The sequence below is a fragment of the Procambarus clarkii genome, chromosome 80 (assembly GCF_040958095.1).
Source record: "Procambarus clarkii isolate CNS0578487 chromosome 80, FALCON_Pclarkii_2.0, whole genome shotgun sequence".
NCBI lineage: Eukaryota > Metazoa > Arthropoda > Malacostraca > Decapoda > Cambaridae > Procambarus > Procambarus clarkii.
In genome coordinates, this window is record NC_091229.1 from 14,043,308 (window position 1) to 14,056,484 (window position 13,177).

At 41.9% G+C, this 13,177-nt stretch overlaps 1 protein-coding gene across 1 annotated transcript; it reads left to right on the forward strand.

Moving 5' to 3' along the window:
* The first annotated feature begins 2,943 nt into the window (after window positions 1-2,943).
* On the forward strand, window positions 2,944-12,474 carry LOC138357760 (uncharacterized). The gene is made up of 3 exons (XM_069314767.1): window positions 2,944-3,062; window positions 3,212-3,426; window positions 11,348-12,474. The coding sequence occupies exons 2-3, from the start codon at window positions 3,250-3,252 to the stop codon at window positions 12,305-12,307; spliced, it is 1,137 nt and encodes a 378-aa protein (XP_069170868.1). The 5' UTR covers window positions 2,944-3,062; window positions 3,212-3,249; the 3' UTR covers window positions 12,308-12,474.
* Window positions 12,475-13,177: the final 703 nt, after the last annotated feature.

Genomic DNA, 13,177 nt, shown 5'->3' on the forward strand with positions numbered 1-13,177 from the left:
CACAACCTATTGTAACTTCTTCTATACAAATAAATAAATAAACAAGAAATAAACCCAAGTTATCGTACCAAAATGACGTCACCAAATTCGTCATTCTGTTTCCCGTTTGTAAACTGATACTGCGCTTTATCGGGTTACGTTCTGTAACCCGATAATATCCTGTATCCAAAGAACGGAAATGTAAGTAAAGAGCCCGTATTGCACGCCCGTTGATATTTGTTGATGGCCCTTTCTTCCAAGCTATCGATTTTGGCCGCTCACTTCCACCATACTTAGGTGATCCTTCTCGCAATCAGTTGTGCCGTTTGATTTGCTTGGTGCCGCCACGAACGGGTTGTTTATTACGTGTTCCATTTGTTCAAGTTCAAGTATGTTTATTGAGACAATAAAATACATTTCAAATGTACAGAGTAACTTAGGCTATCTCTTCCACAATGCGCCATATGCTCATCCTGTGACTTGATTGTTGCCGCCGGAAGTGGCTAGTTTATTGTGCACCCTATACCCATCCTGTGAGCGGTAGCGCAAAAAGCATTACAGAGGGCACAAAAGGTCTTTATCAGACCTCATCTTAGATAATTACATAAAAAATTTCATCTATCCTTTACACCTTATTTTTGTAACATCTATTTCAAGAGCTATATATTTACAGTAAGTCGTTATACATTAATGGTAGGTCTTATCGCTAATACATAATTGTTTGACTAATGGAGATATTACAGTCATAGGGGAGCTGCTTTTTATTATTAGTCTTCACAATACTTGGTTTCTTAATCTCATATGTCGTTTATCTACTGGAAGCGAAATATGGATACAGTGCAAGGATTTCAGGTAATTTATCCATGGTAATAAGATAGGTTGCCATATCATACAGCGTGAGCTTAGATTTATCTCTAAATGGCTCAATTTTACTACAATCCAAGATATAGTGTTCGAGTGTGTGTCCCTGTCTTTGTCCACACACTTTACACTTTACTTCATCTAGATCCCTATACAAGCCGAACTGCCAGAGATACTTGTAGCCAAGTTTTATTCGAGCTGTGACAACATCTGTTAGTCTACTGACTTTGTTACTTGCCCCATACACATGTTTTACTTCACACATTTCATTGTGATAAACAATGGATCTGCTGGTTCCCGTTTGCACTGCTCTACTTTCTTCAAATCCATTTAGGAGTTCTCGTCTAATGACACTTTTAAGTGACCTATTTGACAACTTAAGTTTCCGTTCAAATACTGTCTTTATTTATTACAGCCTTAGCAAGGGCGTCAACTTTGTCATGTTCCTGCAGGCCAATATGAGAAGGAATCCACAACATTTTTACATTTACCCTCTTGCAAAGTATGCTTCTATATCTATGTCTGGCTTCTGAGACAAGCACGTTATTACTTGATTGCAAACTGTTTATTGCTAGTAGTGAGGAAAGAGAGTCGGACTGGAAGTGCAGTTGTCCTGACAATGGGCGATGGCTTGTACTTTGAGTGGGGAGTCCGTATAACAACTGGACCTCTATCCTTCAGACGGAACTATTTGCCTTGATCCTTGCACTGAAATGTGTACAAGTCTCCAAACTTGATACATTAATTGTAAGTGACTCCTTATCATCCTTAAATGCTCTCAACTCTTTAAGACATAACTTTAACATGCTCGTGTCCGAAGCTAGACACAAATACAACAAAATTATTAAGGATGGTAACAGAGTCCATTTCATGTGGTCTCCATCTCATGTTGGCCTCCGAATGCATGATAGAGCTGATAAGTTAGCCAAAGAATCTGCCTTTAAAGGAGCCGTTGAGTGTAACCTTGGATTGTCAATGAGCAATCTGAGAGCAGCAGTACACCGAGAACTTCAACAAGATCTTGTAGATCTGAGGCAAAGTGAAATTGACACCAGTAATTCCATCTATCATCATACTATCATGCAAGAGGAGCCACACATCTATGGTTCATCCAATAAAATCAACAGACTTCTAGATGTCACTACTGCTCGGCTTAGACTCGGTTACAAGTATCTCTGGGAATTCTCATTATCTGCTGATGTAGACCTGACCAAATGTAAACTGTGTCAACAAAATTATTCGCACCCCCTCCGTCACTATGTGATGGAGTGCGAAAAGATACGTAAATTCAGAGACAATTCTGTAACGAATGTTACAACGATGTGTAAATATTTCATTCAAAATGATCTGCTACCAGAAATTTTAGCCAAATATCCCCAGTTTGCTAACTGTAGGTAGTAACTAAGTGATTGTAACCTATCCACCGCTGCCCACAGGATGGGGGGCGGTGTAACCTATCCACCGCTGCCCACTGGATGGGGGGCGGTGTGCAGGACAAACATATCAATTGTGACATTAGTTCTCCACATATGTCAGTTGCTTAATTTAGAACCTGTACTTGTGGTCGATCTCGAACCCATTGTTGATGTGATGACATACTGAATTTTGTAACTAGCTCATCAAGATTGTAACTTGCTTAGCTAAATGAAATGTGGTGTTCAGTCCCTGAGCCCATTATGTGCCTCTGTAACCCTTTCCACTACCGCCCACAAGATGGGTATAGGGTGCATAATAAATGAACTAAACTAACTAACTACTTCAGTATTGTCAATAATTTCGAGTGTGATTGATTGTTGCCGCCGAAGGCGGCTAGTTTATTGTGCACCCCATACTCATCCTGTGAGCGGTAGCGCAAAAGCATTGCAGAGGGCACAAAAGGTCTTTATCAGACCTCATCTTAGATTATTACATAAACAATTTCATCTATCCTTCACACCTTATAGTTACAATGTCAGCTAGTTACAGAGAAAGTGCGAAAGTTACATATGAATATCCATCCGGGATATACGTGGGGCGTATATCCGTACTTATATGCGTATGACGTATATACATACGTCGCCTCTTGACACCAGACACGTGGAGGAAGGATATTCCCCCCTCCCCCCCACCCACCTCCCGTTACTCATGGGGAAAATTATGCCCGCCTCCGCACAGAGCTTCCGACAGCACCAAGTCTTCACCCACGGTTAGTTCTTCAGCAGACTTGGTGTCGCGGGCACACGGTCAGATTCCTCGTCTCATTCCATAATTATCTTTATTAGTGAAATATGTAATTTTGCAGACATCTAATATGGCTTAATATTATATTTATAATCTAATATTAAAAATCTTATTTATGTACAAACTGTTTAATGTACCAATGCCTATACAGTTTTTGCAGAATTCTTGATAGAAGACGCCTGGGAAACAATGGTGGCGCAATACGCTACGCTGGCAGCCTTGACTGTGGTGCTGATGCTTAGCCCTGGCTATACCCAAGAGTTTAGTGAAGAGCTGTGCCATACGGGTAATATGGAGGGCTTGTGCGAGTGCCAAGTGGACCATCCTGGCACCATACAGATCATATGCTCTTGCTCGCCTGGCCAGGTAAGGATACAGTTTCATAGTAAATTGTTCTCTTGTGTGGCAGTGGAAGTGTATTTTGTTGTATTGTGTGGTAGTGGAAGTGTATTTTGTTGTATTGTGTGGTATTTGAAGTGTATGTTGTTGTATTGTGTGGTATTTGAAGTGTATGTTGTTGTATTGTGCAGCATCAGAAGTGTATGTTGTTGTATTGTGCAGCATCAGAAGTGTATGTTGTTGTATTGTGCAGCATCAGAAGTGTATGTTGTTGTATTGTGCAGCATCAGAAGTGTATGTTGTTGTATTGTGCAGCATCAGAAGTGTATGTTGTTGTATTGTGCAGCATCAGAAGTGTATGTTGTTGTATTGTGCAGCATCAGAAGTGTATGTTGTTGTATTGTGCAGCATCAGAAGTGTATGTTGTTGTATTGTGCAGCATCAGAAGTGTATGTTGTTGTATTGTGCAGCATCAGAAGTGTATGTTGTTGTATTGTGCAGCAGTAAAAGTGTATTGTTGCATTGTACGGTGCAATAGAGGAAATGCATTTTACCTGAGTTTATATGAGTCACTGACACTAGTGGCCGCGACGAGGACAGGAAGCCTATTTTGTTGTATTTTGTGGCAGTTGAAGTGTATTTTGTTCAAATGTGTTGTAGTTTAAGTGTATTTTGTTCAAATGTGTTGTAGTTTAAGTGTATTTTGTTCAAATGTGTTGTAGTTTAAGTGTATTTTGTTCAAATGTGTTGTAGTTTAAGTGTATTTTGTTCAAATGTGTTGTAGTTTAAGTGTATTTTGTTGTATTGTGTACTTACCTATCAGTGACTACGAGGGAGTGAGGTCAAGCTCTTTATGTCCCGCCTGCTAGCCTTGTTGCACCCGTTGTGTTTAAGCTAACTATTCTAACAATTACTATCTCTGTCGAACCTGTCCTAAAAATTGTGGATGGAGGTGGCTTCCACAACTTCTTCTCTTGGTGCATTCCACTTGTGGGCCCCCCGTACAGGGTACGAGTACCTCTGTACATTCCACTTGTGGGGCCCCCGTACAGGGTACGAGTACCTCTGTACATTCCACTTGTGGGCCACCCGTACAGGGTACGAGTACCTCTGTACATTCCACTTGTGGGCCACCCGTACAGGGTACGAGTACCTCTGTACATTCCACTTGTGGGCCACCCGTACAGGGTACGAGTACCTCTGTACATTCCACTTGTGGGCCACCCGTACAGGGTACGAGTACCTCTGTACATTCCACTTGTGGGCCCCCCGTACAGGGTACGAGTACCTCTGTACATTCCACTTGTGGGCCACCCGTACAGGGTACGAGTACCTCTGTACATTCCACTTGTGGGCCACCCGTACAGGGTACGAGTACCTCTGTACATTCCACTTGTGGGCCCCCCGTACAGGGTACGAGTACCTCTGTACATTCCACTTGTGGGCCACCCGTACAGGGTACGAGTACCTCTGTACATTCCACTTGTGGGCCACCCGTACAGGGTACGAGTACCTCCGTACATTCCACTTGTGGGGCCCCCGTACAGGGTACGAGTACCTCTGTACATTCCACTTGTGGGCCACCCGTACAGGGTACGAGTACCTCTGTACATTCCACTTGTGGGCCCCCCGTACAGGGTACGAGTACCTCTGTACATTCCACTTGTGGGCCACCCGTACAGGGTACGAGTACCTCTGTACATTCCACTTGTGGGCCCCCCGTACAGGGTACGAGTACCTCTGTACATTTCATCGACCTATTTGCATTTCCAGCTTCCATTTGTGTCCTCTTGTCCCACTTTTTTTTTTTTTTTTTTTTTTTTTTTTTTTTTTAAGATATATACAAGAGTTGTTACATTCTTGTACAGCCACTAGTACGCGTAGCGTTTCGGGCAAGTCCTTAATCCTATGGTCCCTGGAATACGATCCCCTGCCGCGAAGAATCGTTTTTTCATCCAAGTACACATTTTACTGTTGCGTTAAACAGAGGCTACAGTTAAGGAATTGCGCCCAGTAAATCCTCCCCGGCCAGGATACGAACCCATGACATAGCGCTCGCGGAACGCCAGGCGAGTGTCTTACCACTACACCACGGAGACTGCTCTCAGCTTAAAGAGGCTGTCATTACCCTGGAAACACAAACCGTAACTGTCTCTATTTTCCGCTTGTTACAACTTGTAATAAAGTTGTTACATCTTGGCTTAACGTGTTTATGACGTATTAGAACGTTGTTACAATTTACTATATTGGTTGTTATAACTGGTTAGGAGGTGTTAAAACTTGTTCGAACGTTGTACCAACGTCGTAGTTTCGGTGTGTGTTTGGCGGAATACACACCTTGTCTATTCCCCTCAGTATCTTGTACACTGTTATAAGATTCTGCCAACTATACCAGTTTCAAGGATGCAACCCACAACAGTTGCCTAATTCTTGCTTACCTATTTACTGCGAAGTGAATAGAGGCAGCAATTGAAAGGAAACGTGTCCAATCGTTTCTGTCGTGGCCGGAAATCAAACCCGGGATCCTCGCCTTAGACCACCGTGGTGTTGTTTCATTGTTAGTTTGGCTCGGTCTAGCGTTGGATTGAAGACCTTTCCATCTTTGAAGGGTTTTTAAGGCTTTGACACTTTCTTACTGGCTTACCAATCACGTATATTATCGTGGTGAAAACAGTACAGTACTACAGTATAATCTCTTTGATTGTGTACACTGGACATATACATCACCTCCGTCTGTGTTTGTTATACATCACCTCTCACTGTGTGTGTGTTATACATCACCTCTCACTGTGTTTGTTATACATCACCTCTCACTGTGTGTGTTATATATCACCTCTCACTGTGTGTGTTATATATCACCTCTCACTGTGTGTGTTATACATCACCTCTCACTGTGTGTGTTATACATCACCTCCCACTGTGTGTGTGTTATACATCACCTCTCACTGTGTGTGTTATATATCACCTCTCACTGTGTGTGTTATACATCACCTCTCACTGTGTGTTATACATCACCTCTCACTGTGTGTGTGTTATACATCACCTCTCACTGTGTGTGTTGTACATCACCACTCACTGTGTGTGTTATACATCACCTCTCACTGTGTGTGTTGTACATCACCTCCGTCTGTGTTTGTTATACATCACCTCTCACTGTGTGTGTTATATATCACCTCTCACTGTGTGTGTTATACATCACCTCTCACTGTGTGTTATACATCACCTCTCACTGTGTGTGTTATATATCACCTCTCACTGTGTGTGTTATACATCACCTCTCACTGTGTGTTATACATCACCTCTCACTGTGTGTGTGTTATACATCACCTCTCACTGTGTGTTATACATCACCTCTCACTGTGTGTGTGTTATACATCACCTCTCACTGTGTGTGTTGTACATCACCACTCACTGTGTGTGTTGTACATCACCTCTCACTGTGTGTGTTATACATCACCTCTCACTGTGTGTGTGTTATACATCACCTCTCACTGTGTGTGTTATACATCACCTCTCACTGTGTGTGTTATACATCACCTCTCACTGTGTGTGTTATACATCACCTCTCACTGTGTGTGTTATACATCACCTCTCACTGTGTGTGTTATACATCACCTCTCACTATGTGTGTTATACATCACCTCTCACTGTGTGTGTTATACATCACCTCTCACTGTGTGTGTTGTACATCACCTCTCACTGTGTGTGTTATACATCACCTCTCACTGTGTGTGTTGTACATCACCACTCACTGTGTGTGTTATACATCACCTCTCACTGTGTGTGTTATACATCACCTCTCACTATGTGTGTTATACATCACCTCTCACTGTGTGTGTTATACATCACCTCTCACTGTGTGTGTTGTACATCACCACTCACTGTGTGTGTTATACATCACCTCTCACTGTGTGTGTTATACATCACCTCTCACTGTGTGTGTTATACATCACCTCTCACTATTTGTGTTATACATCACCTCTCACTGTGTGTGTTATACATCACCTCTCACTGTGTGTGTTATATACCTAAATACTCACCTCCGTCGACTTGAAGCCTATACCAACAGGTATAGGTAGAAGCCGACATCTTTCTCTCCAAAACTCTAAGTCTCTACAATTCACGATGTCCTCTCCTCACTAAGCAAGTAACTCCCAAAAGATTAAACAACCCCTGGGTCACAAGTGGCTTACTTAAATCAATTAACAAGAAACACGAATATGAAAAAATATAGAATAGGCCTAGGTACAAAAGAAGAACTTAAGAGATACTCATCAATGCTTACCAATGTAATACGAAGAGCCAAAGCATCCTTTTATGAGAATAGGTTTAAAGAAGCAAAAGGAAATATAAAAATTACATAGAAAGCATCCAAGGGTCTAAACAACAATCACATAACAAGCAGATAAAACTCTCCAAAGATGGTTACATATTTGCAACAGACTTAGATATTGCAACTGAATTCAATAGCTTCTTTTCATCAATTGGTGCTAACCTTGCCAGAAAAATCCCAGAGACCCAAATACATGTTGCTACATATCTCATCGGCAGCTATCCTAACTCTACTCCTTTTACCGGTCAGCCCGACAGACATTATAGCCATAGTTCAATCACTTAAAACCACAGCTGGGAACGTTAATGAAATACGATCTATGATAAATAAGAGTGCTGTTCCTGCTCTTGCACTACCCACAGCTTTGCTATTCAACAAATCTCTAGTATCATACTTTTCCTGATATCCTTAAAAAACAAGTGACGCCAGTTCATATAGGAGACGAGATAGCTGACAAAGCAATTACAGACCAATATCAAATCTACCCATACTTTCACAAATATTTGAAAAAATTATTTACAAACAGCTCTACTCCTACTTTGTAAAACTCAATATACTAAGTCCCTGTCAGTTTGGCTTCCGTTCCCAAAAAGTGTACCAATGATGCCATTATTAGCCTCCTTGATATAATCTTCTCAGCCCTTGACAAAAATGAGTTCCCAATTGGCCTTTTCATTGACCTGAGAAACACCTTTGATACTGTAAACCATAACTACCTCTTACTTAAACTTAATCACTATGGTATCCGAGGCCTTGCTCTGGACTATATTCGTTCCTCTGTCAGTGACAGACACCAATACATAGTCATCAATAGCATAACCTCCCCAACTATACCTTTGACAGTAGAGAGGTGTTACGGCCCTCTCGGGACGCAACGGGGTCCTTACTCTGATGTTGTTAGAGGAAGATATATGTATCCGTTCCCAAGCCAGTAGTAGCTATCAAGGGATGAGATCCGTGACGCAAGTAACTTAAAGGGAGTAGGGAAAGAAAGTTAAGAACTTAATATTATAATTAGTACCATCACCGTTTAAATATATAAAATAAAAGAGTGCACAAGGGGGAGGGGTATTAACACTTTACAAGGGGATTAATCCACAAATTAGTCTTCTGCTGAAGACTCTGGATCCAGAAGCTAGGTGCTGAGTCCGCGGTGCTTTCTTCGTGGCCTCACGACGTGTCCTCTGAGAATGCAGAGCCTACCCGGGCCACAGGTCAGCCAAAACACAGGTCCACTGGGGGCACCGCCGTGGAGGCCGTCAACCACACATCCAGCTGGTCTGCTGGCAGGTTCTGAGCCAACAAGGCTGGTACGGCCACTCCACGAACGATAAAAGGGGAACGCCCTAGACAGGAGCCTCGTGTGACAACACAAGTCACTCTCTTGTCTTCAGTACCCCAGTGGATGATCGTCTCCAACAGTCGGTCCCGGATAAATCCTTTTACTGCCACTCCACTGGCAGGCTAACACACCACAGTGTTCTTCCGGGGGGGCGACTTCTCAACAGCTGCAGCAAACTTCAAGGTATGGAGACTGGCTGCCTCGGGTAGACTGACTCGACTCCCACCACAGTAGTCCCAGGTCGACTCTGTAAGCAGACACGTCATCAATAACCGGGACACTAAAACACCTCACTTACGGGCTCGGGCACAAACACCTGACGTATCCAGTCCATAGATGGCGCTGTCGTTGGAGCACCACCTCACCAGAGGTCAGGAGCGGCGGTGTTGAGCGCTGAACCAGACTGGAAACTGGTCCTCGAGGCCAGTACACGCTGTCCTCACCAGGTGTCGTCGTCCGTTTGGCGGGGGTTTCGGGAGCTGACCCACAGATGGCGTGATTGTCACTGCTCCAGACTCGGACGCTGGATCCGGGTTCGTAACAAGAGGCCTCAGGGCAGCATCTTGGGACCTCTCCTATTTCTTATATACATTAATGACTTGCCAAATGTTTTCTAACATTCTTAAACCTATACTAGAGTTTAAGAAAGTTGACCCAATCGATTTGAGAATGGTCCAGGACGGACCGAAACGTCGTCGTCCCTTCACCTTCTAGTGTGTGGTCTGGTCAACATACTTTAGCCACGTTATTGTGATTCATCGCCTGCTAAAACCTATACTATTTGCAGACGATACTACCTTCATCTATCCTGACCCCAACCCCACCACACTAAATAATATTGTCAACAATGAATTAAAAAAACTCCACTCGTGGATGTCATCTAACAAATTTACACTAAACATAGAAAAGACCTACTACATTTTAGTTGGCCGTAAATCGTCAAATCAGATTCAACTTCAGATAGACAATGACAGACATTACCAATAAAAATGAAGGGACGTTCCTTGGGCTATACTATAGACAAGAGACTGAACTTCAGTACCCACATACAACACATAGCTAAAAAAAAAGTCTCAACAACGGTAGGTATACTTCATAAAATCAGATATTATGTCCCCCACTCTGTTGTCCTCGCATTATACTACGCACTAATCTATCCCTATCTTACATACGGTATCTGTGCATGGGGTTCAACCACTGCAAATTACCTCAAGTCTATCACCACTCAGGACAACATCTGCTATCAGAACTGTAACAAACTCTGTCTTCAGACAACACATTCCTCTATTTAAGTCCCTTAACATGCTAAAAATACACTCACTCCACACATTCTCATGTGCTATCTACATGTACAAAACCTTGTTCCTAAATGCTAATCTTCATCTCAAACTTTTCCTTGATAGATGTAATAGAACCCATGAGCACCACACCAGAAATATCTCTTTCATATACCCAGAGTCAGATTAAATCTTTGCAAACACTCCATGCAAATAAAACGACCCAGTCTTTGGAACTCACTCTCTGATGAATTAAAAAATTGTCCAACCGATCCCCTGTTCAAAAGTAAAATTAAAAGGTACCAATTTCCTCCTCATAGTTTCCTACCTTGTGCTCCAAACTCACACTGTATCTTGTACTACCCACTTCCCCAATATTAGTACTTAAGACATATATATCCTTATCAGTGTAATCACCTCTGTCAATTTATGTTGTAGTTATTAGTTAACATAAAAACCTTGTTACACTATACCCTTTCATCTTACCTGATATGTTAGATTAAGGACCTGCCGGAAACGCTATGCGTGTTAGTGCCTTTGAATGAATGTAAAAATACCAATCTTACGTAATCTCACCAACCCATTGTACCTTCTTGCAAATAAATTATTATTATTATTATTATTATTATTATTATTATTATTATTATTATTATTATTATTATTATTATTATTATTATTATTATTATTATTATTATTATTATTATTATACACGTTACGCTTATATCGAGGTCCCTCCCCCTAGGGTCGAATTACTGACTATGCCCAGAATGCAACCCCACAAGCTGACTAACACCTGAGTACCTACTTGCTGCTAGGTGAACAGAGGCATTAGGTGATAGAATTACAATTTGTCAACTTGTATCAATATTTCGTAAATACCTTGCACGGTATAACGCCAATTATCGTTGCTTAGAATTTTCACATTACTTGAAGTTATAAGAATAACAACAGTTGGTGATTGCAGATAAATTAATGATCTCACAACTTTCATTCCAGCCTCTTACCATCTCCCCCAAGGCGACGGAAGGGCTTCCATATCATGTTACCAGCCTCATAGTTCACAACTGCACCGACTCCGTCACCATTACTCCAAAAGCCTTCGAATTTATGTACAACTTGGAAAGGATCACCTTCCAGTCCATCTCTCACCTCGCATTACAGCCCTCGAGTCTTCAGCTTCATCTCCTTTCTATAAACAATTTTACGCTTACGTTTGACTCTGTGTCAAGCTTATCACTGAAACAGAATGCCATCCAGCTCATTGATGATAATGGACTGAGACCAAAGAATATCATTATACGAAATACCTTCATTACAGACCTCAAAGAAATTGCAATAGAAGCTTCTCTCGGTACACTTCGACTAGAACACGTGACTTTATCTCAAACTCCAGCACCCAGAGCTATAAATGTTGGAGCCAAAGGTGCCTCAGTCTTCATTGATTTTCTGAATACCTCTTCCTATAAACTGAGTTCCGAATGGATTTTTGGAAATGTGTCACATCTTAGTATCGTTAACAGCAGCCTCACGCTGCTACCTAACGCCTTTGCTGGAGTGCACATGAAAGATGGTGCCCCGAGATCTCGACTTATCCTCCACAACAACACGTTTGGCGCCTCAGAGTGGCGGACGGCCAACACAAACACACCATCAGTCCCCTCACTGCCGACAAGATCACTAAACATTAACCTTCCCTACAGTGGCATTGTTGTTGATGCTTCAAGTAACTGGATCAGCTGTAAATGCCAGGATATTGCATGGCTTTTGGAGAGTCCCAAGACTATGCTGAAGAGACGAATTAGAAAGTCCCTCAAGTGTAGAGAGGGTGATATAGACAGGAGTCTGGCCACCTGTGATGCTCCATCACTCGACAGCCTCGCCTCAGGTGTTGCTCCCAGTCTTCTCCCTGCTGTGTGTGTTGGGCTCACTATGCTCTTTCTTAATTATTCTTGTTAGGAATTATTGTTTAATTAATTAATCAAAATATTATCTGTACAGTACATATATTTTATTATTTTGTTAGTAATAATTAATTACTTTGAATATTGTAAAATATATGTATCCCCCTACATAGCTATATTACTCCATTTACACGTGTTAATAAATAAAATAAACGAAACATGTTCCATTTGTTAATATACTACAATTCCTTCATTTGTTTTGGAGGTGTATCCTTAATAGGGTTAAAATTCAGTAGCACAAGGCTGAATGTACCAGAAAAAGTTAACAATAAATACAGGCGGTCTGAGCTAAAATATAGATTAGGCAGCTGTATGCAAGTACATTAGGCTGTTATCATCCGTTTTTAAGAGGAAGAGCCAAGCGACATTGTGCTTACACCATACGCTAGCAAGTGGCTCTGAAGGACTTCGTGAAGTATCAACCTTCCAATTTGGCAGCCGGGTGCAGTGCTACTTGAAGTCAAAGACCTGTTGCCTAATTGCAAGCGACACTGCCGCTCTGAAGGCCGATAAGGCGATAGGAGAAAACGCTAAGGCATTCCGACTCGTCTGCCAGAATGAGTCTAGAGGTATCTTAATTATGGTATCTGTGCATGGGGTTCAACCACTGCAAACCACCTCAAGTCCATCATTACCAAGCAAAAATCTGCAATCAGAATAATAACAAATTCTGCTTTCAGTCAACACTCAGCCCCCTTGTTTAACTCCCTAAACATGCTAAACATAATCTCACTCCACAAATTCTCTTGTGTCAACTACATTTACAAAACCCTGCTCTTAAATGCAAATCCTGCTCTGAAACTCTTCCTGGACAGATGTAATAGGACCCATTATCACCACACCAGAAATAAATATCTCTTTGATA